We start from the raw sequence: 18,504 nt of genomic DNA, 5'->3' as shown, positions 1-18,504 counted from the left end.
CCCCAATACACTGCAACCATCATAAAAATGAGTCAGTTGCCAAATGTCTAAATTTTGATCATGTGACCATGAAATGTGCAATGGTTGCAAGTGTGAAAAATCGCCATAAGTCGTTTGTTCAGTACTGTTGTAACTTCAAACAGTCATTGTTGTAAGTTGAGGACTACCTCTATTTGGAGGATATTTTTCTTATGATATACTGATGGAATGACCACCTGTAGCTTTTTGCATTATTGATAAAAAAGGAAGAGCTGAACTATTTTGTGCCCCTGCCTTTCTTACACACAAATATAGGAAATATCAGAGCAGGGCATAAAGGAAGGAAGGAAAAATTACAGACCTGTAAGTTATTTAATACAAAGATTTGCCATATGCTACACACACACACACACACACACACACACACACAGGGGGGGAGGGAGGGAGGGGGAAAGAGAGAGAGATTGATTAGGGGTAAAACACAGAATCTTGGAATCTGTGATAGAAACTTCTAATCCTCACTTACTAGTGAGTTCATAACTATGGAGTCTCTTTCAGAAATCAGTATGAGTGATTCTAAACATGTTTTCTTTTTAATAATTGTTCTGATATCTTTTTGCAGAAAGGTTTCTTATAGTGCAGGGGTGTCAAACTGCCAACCCGCAGGCCAGATGCATCATAACGAAACCGTGCCCACCCCATTGCCGGCAATGGCAAAAAAGTTGTGATACATTGTGACATGTCATGTGATGTTGCAAGTTTGACACCCTGGGTTATAGTAGAAGGCAAAACTCTGCAACAGTGGTGGCGAACCTTTTAGAGATTGAGTGCCCAAATTGCAACCCAAAACCCACTTATCGCTGGGTGCCAGGTAGGTGTGGCCCACTGGGTGGGTGTGGCTGTGGTGGTCATGGAAGATTGGGTGGGTGTGGCCACCTCAATGTTGCTCGTGGGGTGGGACACCTGTGGGGGGTGAGCAGGGTTGCGGGAGGTCTCTGGCTGGTGGGGTGATAGGCAGGAGACTCATCCTGTGGGGTGAGGCGAGGCAGGGTGGGGGTGCCATTGCCATGGGGCAAGGCAAGGGCTGGGGCAGCTGATTTCTGACACCATCGGCCCCCACACACAGAGGCCAGCGAGCACATGGGGGCCAACGGTGTCCATCAGTAGCCACAGCCTGCCAGCCCCTCGACAGGTGCACTCTGGGGCTCCGCAGGCCGTCACCAGCAGTTCAAAGAAGCCGTCTCCAAGATGAATAGTTGGCCAACAGCTGAGGAGGTAATGCAGTGGGTCCAGGAGGTACAGAATGAGGGGGAGGGAAACCAGCCGTGCTGGGATGCATTCAGCCACGTGGGACCTCGGCGAATTAGCAGGTGGCTGTTTGAAGAGGGACAGTTGCCACCTCTGGGGCATGGCGCGGCTGCCCACAGAGAGGGCTCTGAGTGCCGCCTCTGGCACCCGTGCCATAGGTTTGACACCACTGCTCTACAAAATCAGTTATTCTTGTCACCATCTTTGGGGACAGATCAAACATTGCTTAGATGAATTGCTTAAATCAATATTGCCTCTAATTAGCCCATTTACCTGCTTTAGCCAGCATGGAAGCAAGGAGTTTACAGACTATCGATCCTCTCTTCCTCATTTTGCTTTGTTTGCTATAAGGGAAATAGGGAATTACACCTGTGATGGTTTTGGCACAGGATGTTTTCAGTGCATAAGCCATAATCAACAGTTCCATTACTGCAGTGTTCACATCTCTGAAAAGATATAAAATACAAATCAGTTATCCCTGTGTTCACCATGCTACAATATCAGCTTTTGCCAAGACAAAATAAATTGTTAGGTTACGCTTTACATTACATTGTGGTTTGCTGAAGTAATTCATTCATAAAATTAAGGCACAGATTACAAATCACAGTATCTGGGGTCATATATATATATATAGTACCAATATATATAGTACCAATATGAAATAAATACCCCTAAGTTATTATTCAGTATAGGATGTGAATTCAGCTATTATCAATACAAATACCATCTTTTTTAAAAAAAATCATTTAATAACCGTAACAAAGTAGTCAGCTTTTTTATCTTAACTTGACATTTTCCCAGCTATGTATACAAGAAACCTGGGGTTCTGTGGAAACCTAAAGAAATTCCCGTATAAAAATGAGTGCAGTTAGGTAAGCAATTTAGAAAAATTAGTTTGTAAATCATTAACAATCTTTTGCAATGGACATCCACGTTCTAGAACACAGCATTTTCTATACAATTAATTAATCTATACACTTAACTTGTACATTTGAACTAAGATGTTATTCCAGGACAGAGATAGACCATTTAGTTCTAACAGTCACTAAATGCTCCTGGACATATCCTCCCTGTTCCTGCGACTGGTTTTAATTTATTTTAAAAGTTTCTTTTGTGTTTTTTTTAAGTGACATCTCTCATTGTCAGACTAAGCTGTCGTAGTCTACAATGATGAAGAACTTAATTAGCACGATGATTAACATTGCAGTACTCATTAGCAACAAGGATAAACTGTAGTAGGGTTAGGAGAAAAGCATTTGCATTTGTCGCTAGGAGAAATTTCATACAGAATCAATAAATTCAACAGGACAGTTCATTTATCCAAGAAAGTACATTTTAACCTTCACAGTTCAAGGACAATGTACAAAACTCTCACCTGGGAATTGTCTGAATAATGAATATATCTTGTCCTCGGACTGACTCTTTAATTTCAACTCTCGTTTCTGTAGAGAAACGCAGATAATTAAACAATTTTTCCAAGACTGTCTAATGCAGACATGTCAAACACAAGGCCCGGGGGCCAGATCCGGCCCGTGAAGTGGTTTCATGTGGCCCGCGAAACCATCCTGGAAACAGTGAGGGAACGGCCCCCACTGCCTTGGCCCTGGCCCAGAGACCCTCCTTCTGCCAGAGACCCCCAGATCTGTCCCACTCCTGCCCAGGCCCCCATAGGCACCCTTGATGCGAATGATGTAGAGCTGGCCACGCCCACCCAGTAGGCCATACGCACTCTAGCCACGCCCACCCAGTAGGCCACGCCCACCCTGGCCATACCCCACCTGGCCCCCTGAGGGCAACCGCAATGCTGATACGGCCCTCAATGAAATTGAGTTTGACACCCCTGGTCTAATGGTATCTTTAAAATACTAACAGCAGCACTGAAGTACATGGGCGGGATGGGATTAAAAAAGAATCCATTACAAACATCTCCTAATCTAATGAAAATAAAACACATCCTACTGAAATGAATGGCATTTGAATCTTAAAAGAAATCTGTTATATGTTAAAGTTTAGGACAAAGGTTTTTACACCACAAATATTTGCTGAGGTGAATAAATCTTGTTCACTTTGCCAAGCCATTTCTGCCTGCCTATCCTTAGTTCCAGGTATTCTCCACCGCTTTCTAGCTGCTTTGGAAGTTGTACTATAGACTCCCCTTCTGAAAACTAACAGTGTATAGTTAACGTGTTGAACCAGAGTTTGGGAAAGCCAGATTCAAGTCCACTCTTAGCAATGGATGAGTTTCTGTCCAAATTCCATCCACTCCAAATGGCTATTGCAGAGAAAAGGAATGGAGGGTTGGAATGCTGAGTATACCATTTTGAGCTCCTGCAGGTTCTAATGTACTAATGTTCTAATGTAAATAATCGTAATAAATAAATCCTCATCTTATATAAAAGGACTTTTGAGCAGAAGATTTATCACAATCATAATTCTTCTGACAAGGCTTCCCATTATTGCAGGAGAGAAATATATAATTTATCAAGCAGCTTCTCAAAGGAAACCAGCACCCATTATTTAGACGACATATACGTCATTGCTTCCAGGTGCAGTGATGAAAGTTTTCATGGTTTTTTAAAATCCCTATATAGATCTCTCCTCAATTTATCAACTTTTATAAGCAACAGTAACATCATCATATACTTGTCATGCTTCTGCAGCTGGGCACAAGACCAAGAAAAGATGCAATTGTAAACATGGGTGCTGGGTGCCCATTCCAAATCACAGTTTGCCCTTCAAATTTAGAGCTCTGCACAGCCCTTTCATTTAAAATTTTTGATACAGCTAGCTCAAATCTAAAATACTGGTAGTAGATATAGGAAGACCTTGCTTAACAATTACTCTGTTTAGCAATGGTTGAAAGTTAGGTCCTTGCCGAAAGAATTTTATGGCTGATCCTCACATTTGCAACCTTTTCAGTGTTCCTGCGGTCACATGATCACTATTTGCATGCTACACAACTAACTTCCAACACACAGAAGCTGGCAATAAAATTGCAAGTCACATTCACTTGATGTCTCACTTAATGACTGTGGGTGATTGGCTTAACAACCACAGTAGAAGCGAGGTTGTAAGTTCATTGTCAGCAAATGATGTTCAATTTAACAACCATGTTGCTCAATGATGGAGTTGCCTGTCCCAATTGTGGTTGTTAAGTGTATAGCAACTCAGATGTAGGAAAAATCATGTTCCAGTCCAGGACTGTACAGACACATTCCTATCTGCACTCAGTTATGAAATCCATTAATTCTCAGGTCTACTTATAAGATTGTTGCATAGATAAAAAGAACACAACTTTGAATCCTTAGAAAAAGAGAGGATAAACACTTGGTATTTTTTTTTAAAGAAATGCACCATAAAGCCTATTATGTTAGTTTTTACAAGAATAAACACAGCATAAGAAGCCCACCACACACAAATGAATCTAGTTCAACAGTTACCCAGTCATAGATATAAGAAATATAGAAATGTTCCAAAATGTTGTGGAAGAAACAAGGTAACCAAAAATCAACTAATCTCACCGGCCATCTTAAAATCAGAAAACAATAGGATCAAGAGCAGAAACTATCTTTAGGCTTCAAACACATTGATTATTTTTCGTATGTTTTGCTTATACCTACTGTATCTATGAGTCTTTAGGCCCCTCAGATCTGGGGATACTCCATCTTTGATCTTGGATGGAGTAGCACTTACTTCTTGAAGGATGGCACATAATCTGGGAGGCTTCTTGGATTTGCAGTTCTTGCTTGAAGAGCAGGTGCTAGCTGTGGCCAATTCTTTCTGGCCCATGGGGTTCTGGTATTCCCTAGATTGGAGCTCCCTATCACCCATGACCTAATCACCTCATGGTTTGAGTAGTCCATTGTGCTGAACATGGGGCTGGCCTTGAATTGCACCTGGAAAGTTCAACTAGTCCAGAATGTGGCAGTATGAGCAGTCATGGACATGCCTCTGTATACCCACGTTAACACTTCTGCTTTATGAGCTGCACTGATTTCTGGTTTGCTTCCGGGTGTGATTCAAGGTGCTAGTTGTTACCTATAAAGTCCTACATTGCACAAGACCTGATTACTTGCAGGACTGCCTGTCTCTCACCAGAGCCTTGGTGGAGCAGTGGGCTGATGCCTCCTTAAGTAACACCAGCTGCCTGCAATTAGTGCAGGTTCGAGTCCCACCAGGCTCAAGGTTGACTCAGCCTTCCAAGGTAGGTAAAATGAGGACCCAGATTGTTGGCGGCAATTAAGCTGACTTTGTAATAATGCCGCTTGGTGTGTGTGTGAAAGCCCTAACAAGCAGGCATATACATAGAATGAAGGCTACTGCTAAGCTTGTAAGCCGCCCTGAGTCTTCGGAGAAGGGCGGGATATAAATGTAATAAAAATAAAAATAAATAAAATAAATATTTGCCATCCGACTGGCATACTCCAGATTTGTCTGTTTAAATAATGCCATCTGTTGGGATCCTAGAAACATGCTTTTTCTACAGCAATAGCTGTTCTTGGGAACTAGATTTCCCTTGAGATTTGGATGCCCCCCCCACTCTACTATTATTCAGAAGCACCATGAAAATCTGGTTCTTCACCCAGGCTTTTGGCAAGGGAGAATGAGCTTCACCATGCTTGCCATCTTTAACTTTTAACCTTTATTTTTTTATTGCATTATTCTATTACTCATGTACACTAGATTGGTCTGGTCAAGTAGCTTTTCTTTTTGTGACTTTCTAAATGTAACAAAGACTGCTTGCATATGCCGTGGCATTTTTAATTGTTTATCTGATTGTATCCAGCTTCTATCTCACATATTTTTTATTCTGCTGACATACCTCCATTGGTTTCTTGGTACACCACAGATTTTCCAAGTTCAGCACCAAGACGCCTAAAAGAGAAGTATTTTCAAGATTTAGATTCTGCACAATAGCTTTAATACGAAACTGTTCACTGTGCAATTATTAGAACAGTAAAGCTCACCTGTGTACAAAAATTAAACCTTAATTCTACTTTGTGAACATTAGAAATGCAAAACTGAATCAAATCAAGGCACCTCTTTTCCAGCAATTTCTTCCACCAGTGGCAACCAGATTCTTATGAGAATCTACAAACCCAACCTTGCCAAATAGTATTTGTGCTTCCAGACAACTGGTATTTGGGGCTGCTATTATCTCTCTGATCCTTGAGATAACATAACCATTATTATTCCTAACCACTGATCTGAATTGCTGCTGTGTAAAGCAATCACATTCCTTTTGCGGCCTAGCCCAACATTAATTTTATATTTACATCAAGTTAAATTTAGTTACTTAAAATATTTAAACCACAAATCATAATAAAGCTGTGCAGAGTATAACGTTAATAACTAGTTCAATGGCCATCTTGCAATATTCCTTAATGGCTTTTAAAATATGGCTTCTGAAGGTTGTTTGAACCCTGTACTGATGAAACAATCTACTGCATTGCCTTTACAGCTTTCTAAGAATAAAAAAAGAAGAGCAACTATGTATGTAATTATGAACTTTCTGAAGAATCTGATTTTGTTCCAGAGTCTTTTATTTTATCACTATATTCATTTCTAATTATATTATATCTGCAAGTTAAAACCTCCAAGGACCAAACTCATATTACTTTGAAAGAAGTTCAGAAAGTATGATTTATTTACAATGCTCTGACTTGCAGATATGTTGCTCCTAAAAAAAACTGAACAAGAATTACAAATTTTCAGTTCCTTGTTTGTGCAAAAGTTCAAGTACAATAAATGTAGATCTAATAAATGTTATATCTAAAATAAAATCTAAAAATGCCGAAATATTATTGCTTTGATCAACATTCACTGTTCTTCAAGTTAAAAAAAATAATTCCCTCTAATAGTAATTTTGCACAAAAAAACATGTATGGTACTTCCCAGTATAGTTCAACAAGCCCTTCTTTGCCATAGTCTCTATAGATAGTCCTTAACTTACAACTGGTCTCTTAATGATGGTTCAAAGTTATGATGGCCACATATGCCCCCCCCCGGTCACATGATCACATCTGGGCACTTAGTAACCAGCTCACTTTTATGGCATGATTTATGACTTTTTTTCAGTTTCTGGCATTTACTTCTTTTTGGCAAAAAATATTCATTGGGGAAAATTGATTCATTTAACAACTGCAAAATTCACGTAACAAATGCTGCAAAAAATGTAAAAAAAATCAGGTCTAGTCACATGGTGCTTTGAATTATGAGCACAACAATTTACAATCATAATTCTGGGCTCAGTTATGGTTGTAAGTCAAGGACCACCTGCACTACCTTAAATACATAGAAAACTTCAGTCTTTCAGTGACTATCACCTAATCATGTAAGGTTTTGATTTACTGTAAAGATTTGTATCAAGGACTGACTTTCAGTAGAACAGAGCAAGGCAGTTACTCTGTTGTGCATAAAATTCTAACCAGAATAAAGCTTATATCTGAATAGTTTAGCGATGGGTTATCATAACTGCTATCTTTTCCCTTACTTTCTGGTCCTAGCCTATAAATCACTTTATTGATTTATAGGCTAGGACCAGAAAGTAAGGAAAGAGACTAAGATCTGTGGCTAATAAAAGCTGATCCTGAGATACAGGAACCTTATTATTCTCTATTTATCTTGGGTAAGAGATGTCTGTGATTGTTTGTGCACCAAAAACTTCTAGCTAGACAACAGCAGACAAAACATACAAAATATTATCTCTCCAATGATTTTTGTGTGTTTTCCTCTTCACAAATGTAAACATTTAATAGCAAAGTAAGAGGGAATAAATCTGGGATAATTCTTTCTGACAATATTAACATAAAATGTTCTTATTAAATTATTACTCAGGTTGAAGAATAGAATTATATATATATATATATATATATATATATATATATATATATATAGAGAGAGAGAGAGAGAGAGAGAGAGAGAGAGAGAGAGAGAGAGAGAGAGAGAAATGGTGTATGCTAGTTCTGTTCTGCTTTTTAATTGCAACATTATATATATTTTAAGTCTGCTTTCATTTTACTTGAAAGGGTTCATACAATTAAGAAACTAGAAACTAATAATCTACTATAACAACATTAATGTAGAATGCATACGCAGTAGAGAACCAGCTTGCACTACAAGTCCAATTTTCAGTAAGTCTATTAAATAGAATTTAGGTCTCCCTATTCTTTTTATTGGTTGGGGCTTTCCTTCTTATGACTGGTAACAGTTTGAGATGGTTAATCACTAGTTAAATTTACAGCATTTGAGGCTAAAGTACCAGAGTATGGAAAAGCCTTAATCAGCTTTCCAGGAAACTGACTAAAGATCAGTCAGTCCTAGCAAGTTTCCACACTAATTAATAGCAAAAACACTACTTCTTCCTCTGACAATCTTACTAATCAAACTTTGGCTGTCAATTTATGAAGCTAACCAACCCAAACCCACTCAATATGGCAGGACTTTGTATAAACTTACACAGGACAGCATTGAGTTCCTTAAAATATTAAAAGGGTTAAAAACCCCTTATAAAGTTCACATCATCTCAGATGAGACACTGAAGAGTTATCAGAACAAATGAGGTGGTACAACAAGAACTGATATATTAATCTTTCTTTCTACAAGGAAGGAATTAAAGAAGTAAGCCCACTGAATGAAACTGACAACCAGGTTATAAAGGACAGTTTTAGGAAATAGTCCAGAACTGTAGATATAAGGTCAGAAAAACTGAACAGAAAAGTTCAGAATGAGTAAAGGCTGGTAAGGTATTAGATATGGAGGAAGAAAAGGGTTTTCCAGCATCATTACCTATTATATATCTACTCTATGCTTTTAACAAAAAAGCTGAAACAATATATGAAATTGATCCCTGTATCTACTTCCAATCTCAAAAAATAATACATATGCAATATTTTAAACTTGCACATAAGAAAACAAGGCTCCAAATATATAGCATAACTGTAAATACAGTATGTAAATGCCAAGATTAAAAAACAATAAAAAGTGTATATCAAGTTTTTCTAATGCAATTTTATGTATCAACATTGCACCAAAAAGCATGCTCTCATTAGAAGGCAGCTCAAGTAGGCAGAAACTGAGAGTATCAACCCCCCCCCCATTCTCACCTATGTGATGTTAATGAAAAATCAACAAGAGTATTCCGTTAATAGCTTTCAAATTAACCATCATTTTGTTGACTAATGTTAATCAGCAAAAACTGGGGCCTATAGAAACTTATCATTCTATACCACTATCATGTAGTGGTAGGTAGAACATAGGGACTCAGCTTTGACTCTGAAAGCTTTCTTGAGAGCAGAGCAAAATTTTATGTTTCTAATCTTGTAAAATGTCAGAGATACACTAAAAAGAAATGCCATCTCTTCTAGCTCCATAGCACTTTAAAATTAATATTACTATTACCCCTCTTCAACTGCAAACATAGATTTTGACTGGCTGTCAAAATAGCCACTGAACCATTAGGTGGGATGTGCAGGGGGCAAACAATTATCAATAGTACAACCTAAATGTAATAAATTATGCAAAGTTAAACAATATAAAATACTATATGGATTAATGCACATAAGGGTTTTGTTTCTCAGCTGTATGAATGGAACTAAAACATGCATATAAATACTTTATATGAATGCTTACTGTCTATTAAAGACTAATCTAAACTATTTAAAATACTTGCTGTAATTTAATACTTGCTTCTTTAAATGAAAATTAGATTCTTCAGTTTTAAGCAACATACATTCTTGAACTATACTGGAAAAACTGTGGTAAGCCTACTTCTCCTTGGCAATTATTGTCATAGAATTTACACAGTCTTACAGTAATTGCCAAGGACTAAAAGTCATTAAGGGAGAAGAACGCAGTGCTAAAAATTGTAACACACTCACTCAGTGATCCTCTTGGCCAGTTCTGTGCAAGCTGCTGAGGAATTTGCTGAGAAGACCCGGTAGCCACTTCTGGCTGCATTCATTGCCAAAGAATCATGCAACCCCCTTTGAACTCGAGAGTGAGAAAACACAGATTTATAAGGTAACAGCAGTTTCCTTGGCATCCTCCTTAGTTCTCCAAATACTAATGTCACCCACACTGCACTGAGATAAGTGATGGCGATTAAAAAAAACAAAAAACCTGATTAGAAAAGACTGCCCGTTATCCAATTATTATGATAATCAGAGAAAGTTACATTCAAAGAAGCAGCAGAGCTAAAAAAAATAATTAGGCGAGGGAAAGCCCTTCAGCAAGACATAAAGCTATCAAGGCTGGACATTTGCCACAAGAAGTCAGAAAGTCTTAAAAAAAACAAGCGGTCGTACGGATTATCAACAACCTGGAATACAACAGGCAAAAAAGAGTAGTTGCTCGGGGAGAAAAGGAGATTTTACATTTATTGCAAAAAAAAAAAAAAAAAAAGGTCGAGAGGACTGTTCTCCAGTTAAGATTTACAGCGCAGAGGCAACGAAGGCAACAAGCAATGAGGCAATGCACTTTGGTTACATACCAAACAGGGAAGACAAGACACAGGAGGAGAGCCAATTTCTCTAGAGACAAAAAGGATAGTTCTGGAGAGCGGGGCGGGAGGCTCTGGCAGCCCCACAGAAAGTTAGTTACAGGTAAGCAAGGCAGAGCACGATAGGATCTTCCCGGTAGAGCCTCTGAGGGAAAGCGGGAATGCCCCCCAATCAAGGAGAAATGGGAAAGTGAAAAACGGGACTGGAGGAGGAGAAACGAAAGCAGCCACTTTCCTGGCACCGGGGGCGGGAGTGGGGAAACTGAGGCGTGAACCTATGCAGTTAATTCAGACGATCCAGAGACACGGTTCTGAATGAGGCGAAAGGAAAGGAGAACCACTGGGAAAATACAGGGAGGCAGAAGACTCGGGCGGGTGGCGAGGCAGGCAGGCAGAAGAGAGGGATCGAAAAGCGGACTAAAAGCCAAGCCTCGTTTCGAAAGGAGAGCCGTAAGGAGAAGGCGCGGAGTCTCACACACACACACGCGCGGAAAGAGCGAGGAGAAAGTAACAGGGTGAGGCGGGACGGAGGAGTCGAGCAAGAAGCTTCCGGAGAAGCAGAGGCAGCTCCCGGGCCAAAAAATCACAGAGCCGGCCGTTGTGAACACGTCGCTTCGCGGCTGCCGACCTCTCTCTCTCTTGGCCCCGCTCGCTCTCAGCCTCAAACTCTGCGAGACTCAAATCCGCCAGTAGGCTCAGAAGAACAGAGACGCCGCGCTAGAGCGCCCCCTCCCGCTCTCAGCGGCCATTTTGTCTCAGCGCTTCGAAATGTAGCTGCTCTCGCCTGTAAGAGGCAGACATGTTGAGTGAGGGCAGAGGGGAAACGGTCCGTCGCTACCTATCTACCGCTTTCCCCTTTAGCACGCGGGCAGACTTCGGTCGACTCACCTCTTGAAAATTAAAACGCTGGGCCGCTCGGCGAACGGTTTCATTCACCTTTTTAAACCGTGGAGGATTCTTTTCCATCAATAAAGATGGTTACCTGTCTTGGCGGGCCAAGTGACCGTTACAGGGGAAAATCTCCTTTGGGAGGAACTCAATGGTCGTTGCAACGGAAGTGGGCGGAGCTAGAACTTCGTACTCGAGGGCCGTGGGGAAAAGTGCTTGGTTATTGCAATTTTAACTTAGAGGAGGAAATCGTTGGACAAAAGTGTCTGGAAGACGATTTGTTAGAAACCTGAGCCGCGCATGTATGTATGATAGATATGCATGTATGATAGATATGTATGTATGCTCCTGCTAGATCTAAATAGCAGTCCGCTCACGTTGGGAATCTTGTAGTTAAGTTGGACTACAGTTCCCATGTTACCAATCAGCACGCAGAGTGGCTTAATGGCGAAGCGTTTTGAAGCTATCGTTCCAAGGTGTACGGCAGGGGTCTTCAAACTTGGCCCTTTTATGACTTGTGGACTTCAATTCCCAGAATTCCTCAGCCAGCAAAGCTGGCTGAGGAATTCTGGGAGTTGAAGTCCACAAGTCATAAAAGGGCCAAGTTTGAAGACCCCTGGTGTACGGAGTCCTGGCGTATATAATGTGTGAGGACGGCGCTAGCAAGGGAATGGAAGGACAGATTTGTTCAATGATAAGTCGCCTGTCCAGGTTTGTTAGACGAACTGGACTGCGCATGCACCGGCATTGCTTGTGCTTGCGGGGATGCTAAACTGCCTGGTACCCAAAAAAGACCACGTGAGCTGTCACTTAACGAGATCGTTCTGGATCAGTTTAACCATTACCGTTATTTAGAAAAAAACTACTAAACACTTGAAAGTTTGGTCTTGTTATCAGCCCTCCAAAAGTGCAGTGACAAGACTGCTGCCAGCTCTGGGTTGCAAAAATACGGACGATCGTTGGTTAGCAGTAAAAAGGTTTTCTGAATCATTTTGCTGCCAATTTGTGGTTGTCCGCATCTTTCAGTCTTGATCTGACGGGTTAATGGGCAGTGTTTCCTCAGGTTTTCAGTCTGTTCTGATACCGGTAGTTGTAATGACTTGATACGTATTAACGAGTAGCAGGAAAAATAGGAAATTTTATTTCAGTTGTGATTATTCTAAATTCCTTCACTAGGATACAGTATTCCATTTAATTTTATATTTTGTACTGCTTTCCAAATAATAATTGATGGAACTCATATTATGAATTATTCTAGATAGGTAAGTTTGCCATATACTTTGTTCTGTTTTTAGCCATTTTAAATAAAAATATGATAAAATATATTTAACTGCATTAAAATGCAACAATGATGCTGCAAATAAAGCGCGGCCTTTGCATAATACTACAGAATTGTTGTGACGAAGGAAATCATTCTGATGAAGAATCTGTATATAATTCTGAACACTTTGATGGAAATGCATATAAACTGATAATTAAAAATGTAAAACATAAACTAAACATATTAATATGGTTTTAAGAGTATTAATATGATTTGCTGTATGACAACAGTATATGCTTATAAATTGATAATACATAAGATCCAGTCATAAAAGCAGGGGAAGCTGATTGAAAAATAAAATGTATTTTATTTTACATGTATTTTATTTTACATCCTCCACTAATTAAGTATTGTGCAAAATGAGAACAGTTTTAGATTTTTTATCTTCAGATAAAATAATCTAAAAAGCAAATGCTAGCATTTCGAACATCAATATATACTTCTTGTTGGAAAATGAAGTTATAGTTCCCTTTCATAGCCAGCTTACTAACTTCATATGACATGTCCTGAAATCTTCCAGCATTTGTTTTGTTGTGAAATAAACACTGAAAGTTTCGCTTCAAAAACAAAGTCCAATTTGCCTTGTGAAAAAGCAGCTTTGGGATAGCAGGAAACATTGTGGTTGAAAATGGCTGCTGGATCCAGACTGTTGATATCTCTCTGGAGAAAGGAAAGAGCTTGAGATAGCCCATTTATACACTGAACAGCTGGGGTATGGGTGGTAAGTACATTGCAGAAACTGACCTTTGTGATTGCTTTCAAACAGCTGAGATTTGCATGATTCCACTAAACTCATAGCCATCGATGCAGCCTTTGAAGGGTCAACCAAACCTCATTTAATCATTTTGGAGTTTACTTTTTTCTGTTGCTTTTTGAAGGTTAAGGACCTTCAGAACTGCAAATGTGATCATATTCACTGTTTTTCTTCAGTTTTTAAGAAAGAAGTTATAATTTGGGCTTTTGCAAAAAAAGGTTTTTGGAAATATGAAGCAGAAGTGCTGATTTTATAATTTTTTAAATGAATTAAGGTCCAGGTGGACTTGAATTAGAACTTTGAAATTACAGTAACTCTCAATCCTTTCTGTGGAAAGATTTCTGTGTTTACATCTGGAATTGATGACTTTGAAAATTGGTCACTAGAGGGCATCAGAAGGAAATAAATTTATCAATAAATCCTTTAAGACAGACATGTCAAACTCGCGACATCACGTGATGTCACAAGGCATATCAGGACTATTTTGCCATTGCCGGCAATGGGTGGGTGTGGCTTCTGGATGACGCATCTGGCCCGCAGGCCGGCAGTTTGACACCCCTGCTTTAAGAGAAATCTATGATTATTGGGCTCTGAAAATAATTTTAAAATTATCTGTTATTATAGAAAAACCAGATGATGTCATTAAAGAGGAACAAGTTCCATCGGTTAAAACTGAAATTTATTTGAATGTGGATTTTAAAATGACAGCATATAAGAGATGGAAAAAGATGAAATAGTGGATAAATAAAAATGCATTTGCAAATGAGATTTGTTGATTATTTAACAATTTAAAAAACACACAAATATTAAACCTGAAGAATGATGTGACTAGATTTCTTGAGAAGAGAAAGAATACAAACACTGTGATGTGGATAACCTTTTAATACTTTAATTACAAAAAGGGCTTCTAAAGAATATGAAAAGAAAGCAGATGTTAAGTAATTGTTTGAGGGGACTAAAGATTGTCAGGTGAAAGAGGAAAGAATATAAAATTGGTTTATTTGCTCAAGGCTAAAATAAATGGATTGCTAGAAAAGGAGATATAAAATTAAAAGGAAGCATTTAAACTACGTTTATTAGATATAGTTTATTAATATTGTAATTATTTCTGATAATCCTTAATGGACTGTTGCTGGTTAAGATGATATGATGAAGCTTTAAACATTGATTTATAAAGAAGGGAATAAGTTATGGGATAAAGATATGTGTTGGTTTTATTTTAAGAGATGGTGATAAGCTGTCAGTGTTGATTACGCTTGCTGGGGATGTAAGAAGAGTTTTTGTTCTTTTTCTTTTTCTGCAGTCTCTCTGTGTGTGTGTGTGTGTGTGTGTGTACTGCTCCAACTAATTTAATTTCTAGTTAAAATTATTTTATCTGTAAGCTTTCTACTGTAAAAAGCAAGTTCCCAGATTTGTGGTTGCTGACTAAGTCTAGCAATAAATTTGAGGAAGATCTACATAATCTGCTCTTTGAAGGATTTTATCTGCCAAAAGGTTGTTAACTAAATAATTAACACTGCCAGACCACTTGCCATGGCCAACTCGCCGAGGGACAACTTGCTGTGGGACAATTCAACAATTCAATTTAAATTAAATAATTATTTATTTTTTGTCATTCACATTTCATTTTGTCCCTCCTTTTGCATCCTTTCTTTAATGATTCTATTCTACCATATCTTTGGTATCAGTGTAACTTGTCTCGCTGTGAGTTGTCCTGTGGTGAGTTGGCTGCGGCAAGTTGTCTTAGTCCTGTTGTAAATTCTCAATATCTTAGATTCATCCCATATACAACCCACTATGGGAAATTTAAATAGTAGCTAATTCAGCTACTCGGTATGGCTGGGTTAACTTTTATTGTTAAAGGTAGCTCAGGAACGGCCAGTTCTGATGCTAATCTTGTTGCTAATTAAATAAAGGCTATCTTACAGATGGTCAAAGACTAGAAGTTCTTTATACAGTGGATATAATTGAAAGAAAAATAGTGGGGAAACAAAAAGAGTACACAAAAATACTTGGTTTACTATGTTAAGTGATAGAATTCTATGGGATCTGATCTGTAGTGTTACACATTATTTAAAGAGCCTTTAAACAGCAAAGCTGATGGACAGCATCCTACCCCCCACTCCCCAAAAAAAGATTTCTAAGAATGAATCTGTAGGAAAGATACATTCTCATCATCTGACCCTGTTAGGACAGTTAGATAATAAAGGGTTTATCCAATCAATGTGCCATGTCAGATAAAATGAGCAGCCAAGTCAAATGTGTAACTGGCTCAGTTTTCCCAGCTGGGAAAGAACAAAGGCAAACTTGAATTGGAAATAAGCATAACTTATTGAGGACCCAGATTGTTGGGGGCAATAAGCTGACTTTGTAATAATGCCGCTTGGGGGGAGCTGAAAGCCCTAATAAGCAGGCATATACATAGAATGAAGGCTATTGCTAAGCACATTGATTTGTGCTTCTTAGATTGTAAGCCGCCCTGAGTCTTCGGAGAAGGGCAGGATATAAATGGGATTAAAATAAAAAATAAATAAAAAATAACTTCTAAACAGAGTTTTATTTATTAACTGAATTTAAACTGAGGGACAGTTGCTTTAAACTAGGGGTGTCAAACTCACAATGTTATGTGACGTGTCGCGACATATCACAACTTTTTCCCCATGGCCAGCAATGGGGTGGGTGCGGTTTGGGCATGACACATCCAGCCTGTGGGCTGGGAGTTTGACCCCCCTGCTTTAAACTAATGATTGGGCACTGGTGGAATGGATTTTCATCTTTCTTACAGTTTCTTCTTACCTTCCTGAAATTACTTTGGAGAATTAGGAGACCCTCTGGAGTATAAGTGGAAAAATACAGATGTAGCAGGGAAGTGGGAAAAGTCTGATATTCAGGAGACCCTCTTTGGGGGAACTAGGAGCAGTGAAAACCTCAGAAGTAAGTTTTCAAACAGGACACCTGCATAAATGTAACAGTAGGCAGCGCAGTTTTCCAAGTTTGGGTTTCCATGTTGGTACCACTATTATAAGAAGCCTTTCCAATATCTGGTCAACATCCCTAATGCTTCCTTGAGGAAGGCTTTTTACAGTTCTTAATTTTCCAACAGTGCCTTTCATATACTTTGAAGGCAGATTCTGTAAGCTTCCAGTGAAACAGTGTTTCCACCCCTGTAATGCTGCCCTGTCTGGAATGAAATTGGGAAATATTGATGATAAATTGAAGGAGTTAGATGCCAAATGATTGAATTATTTTCTTGGAGAAGTAATTCCAATTATTAATATAATATTCTTCTTGTGCTTTCTTTTCTGCTTTCTTTTAAACTTAGAAATTTTTGGCTCTCGATTGTAGCATTGACTCCATTGCAATATACTTGCACTTTTCCTTACTGCTTTTTCCCACTACTGATTTCATTCTTTTTTTATGCTGCATTAATGTGGAACCCAACGCAACAATAAATTTATTGATTCTAAAAAAGAGACATTGGCATGATCTCGGATGTCACCCTGTGCTGACCAGGTATTGTTATGCAATAAAACCCTTAACAGATTGTCCTACTTTTTGATTATTTAACTGCTCGAACTAATGTTCATTTGTTATTCCACAAACTGAAGAAAATTATTCCATGGACATGTATGTGATGCAGTACGTAATTGCCTTTCGTTTGCATTTCCATAATTTGAGAAGCATAGTTTGCTATGATGCTGCTTCAGCAAGATTTGATCTTCTTCCTGACAATTATTTAAATGTTATAAGGAAAAAAGTATATAGACTATGAAAATAAATTTGTGTTGTTTTAAATGTTTTTAAACTCAACAAGTACAAAGGCAAAAATATGGAAATAAAAAAGACATTAAACTTTCAGGCAATGTTTATTTTAGAAATATTCAGAAAATCAAAGAATATAAGAAAATTTTACTACGGAGGATATTCACTTTCTCACAGAGAAATCCTATATTGTGACTGAATACGTATAAGCATCTTGTGCTTCATTTAACTTACAGAGGAACGTACTCTGAGTAACAACTTTACCTTTTTACAACAATGTAAGTCAATGCATACATCTGACCTGATGTAAGCACAGAACAAAATAATTAAGTTGTATTTTAGGAAAGGTAAGATACTCCATGGATTAATGATTAGGTGAGTATTTGAATGTTGTGTTTGCTCTTATACAATTCTAATTCTTGGAACAAAGAGTCCAAGACAGAAAGTTCTTCTTCAGTAAATTGTAGGATTATTGCTAGGAGAACAATAATTACCACTGATTACAAGTGAATGTTGGAACAGAATTATCAACCTGACCTAAACTGATTGATTGCAAATCAAAAATACGGTAAAAAAGTACTGTAATTCATAATAAATACCACAACAATAAATATTGATAGTAACAGCTGAGAAAACAGGAGCCTTGTGAATTCTAGGCCTCCCTTAGGTATGAAAGGCTTTGGGCTAGTCACTCTCAATGAAAAAATAGCAGGAGTATTAGGTATATTTACCACTTTGAGTTATAGTATACATTAAAAAGTGGGATAAAAATGTAATAACAGCAGCAGTAATAATTATAATTGTAAAAATAGGGAAGATACTTTTACACAAAATTAAAAGGTTCTAAAATGCTAACGTATTACCTGATTCAGCCCAGACAGACCACCTGTCTGATTATCAATTTAAACATTTAAGCCAGCTATTACTCCAATAGTATTGCAGCAAGTAATAAGATAATGCAATAAAGCCAAATAAAATAAGCAATACATTATT

The 18,504-nt window shown here is 38.3% G+C and overlaps 1 protein-coding gene across 2 annotated transcripts in view; it reads right to left on the bottom strand.

Annotated features, from left to right (window-relative positions):
- Positions 1-11,763, bottom strand: part of PRPSAP1 (phosphoribosyl pyrophosphate synthetase associated protein 1) — a 28,216-nt gene extending 16,453 nt beyond the window's left edge. Inside the window, exons 1-5 of one of the 2 annotated variants that reach the window (XM_083355400.1) lie at positions 11,675-11,763; positions 10,167-10,278; positions 6,110-6,162; positions 2,663-2,729; positions 1,561-1,733 (exon numbers count right to left, since the gene is read on the bottom strand). In XM_083355400.1, the coding sequence (XP_083211526.1) occupies positions 1,561-1,733; positions 2,663-2,729; positions 6,110-6,162; positions 10,167-10,249 (376 nt within the window). In that variant the 5' untranslated portion in view covers positions 10,250-10,278; positions 11,675-11,763. Of the gene's footprint in view, positions 1-1,560; positions 1,734-2,662; positions 2,730-6,109; positions 6,163-10,166; positions 11,505-11,674 lie in introns of those variants that run through there. The other variant, XM_083355399.1, reaches the window with a different exon arrangement.
- Positions 11,764-18,504: the final 6,741 nt, after the last annotated feature.

The sequence above is a fragment of the Vipera ursinii genome (genome assembly GCF_947247035.1).
Source record: "Vipera ursinii genome assembly, chromosome: 2".
Classification (NCBI taxonomy): domain Eukaryota; kingdom Metazoa; phylum Chordata; class Lepidosauria; order Squamata; family Viperidae; genus Vipera; species Vipera ursinii.
Note: the sequence above shows the minus strand (reverse complement) of the source record. Positions and strands in the feature narration are given on the sequence as shown.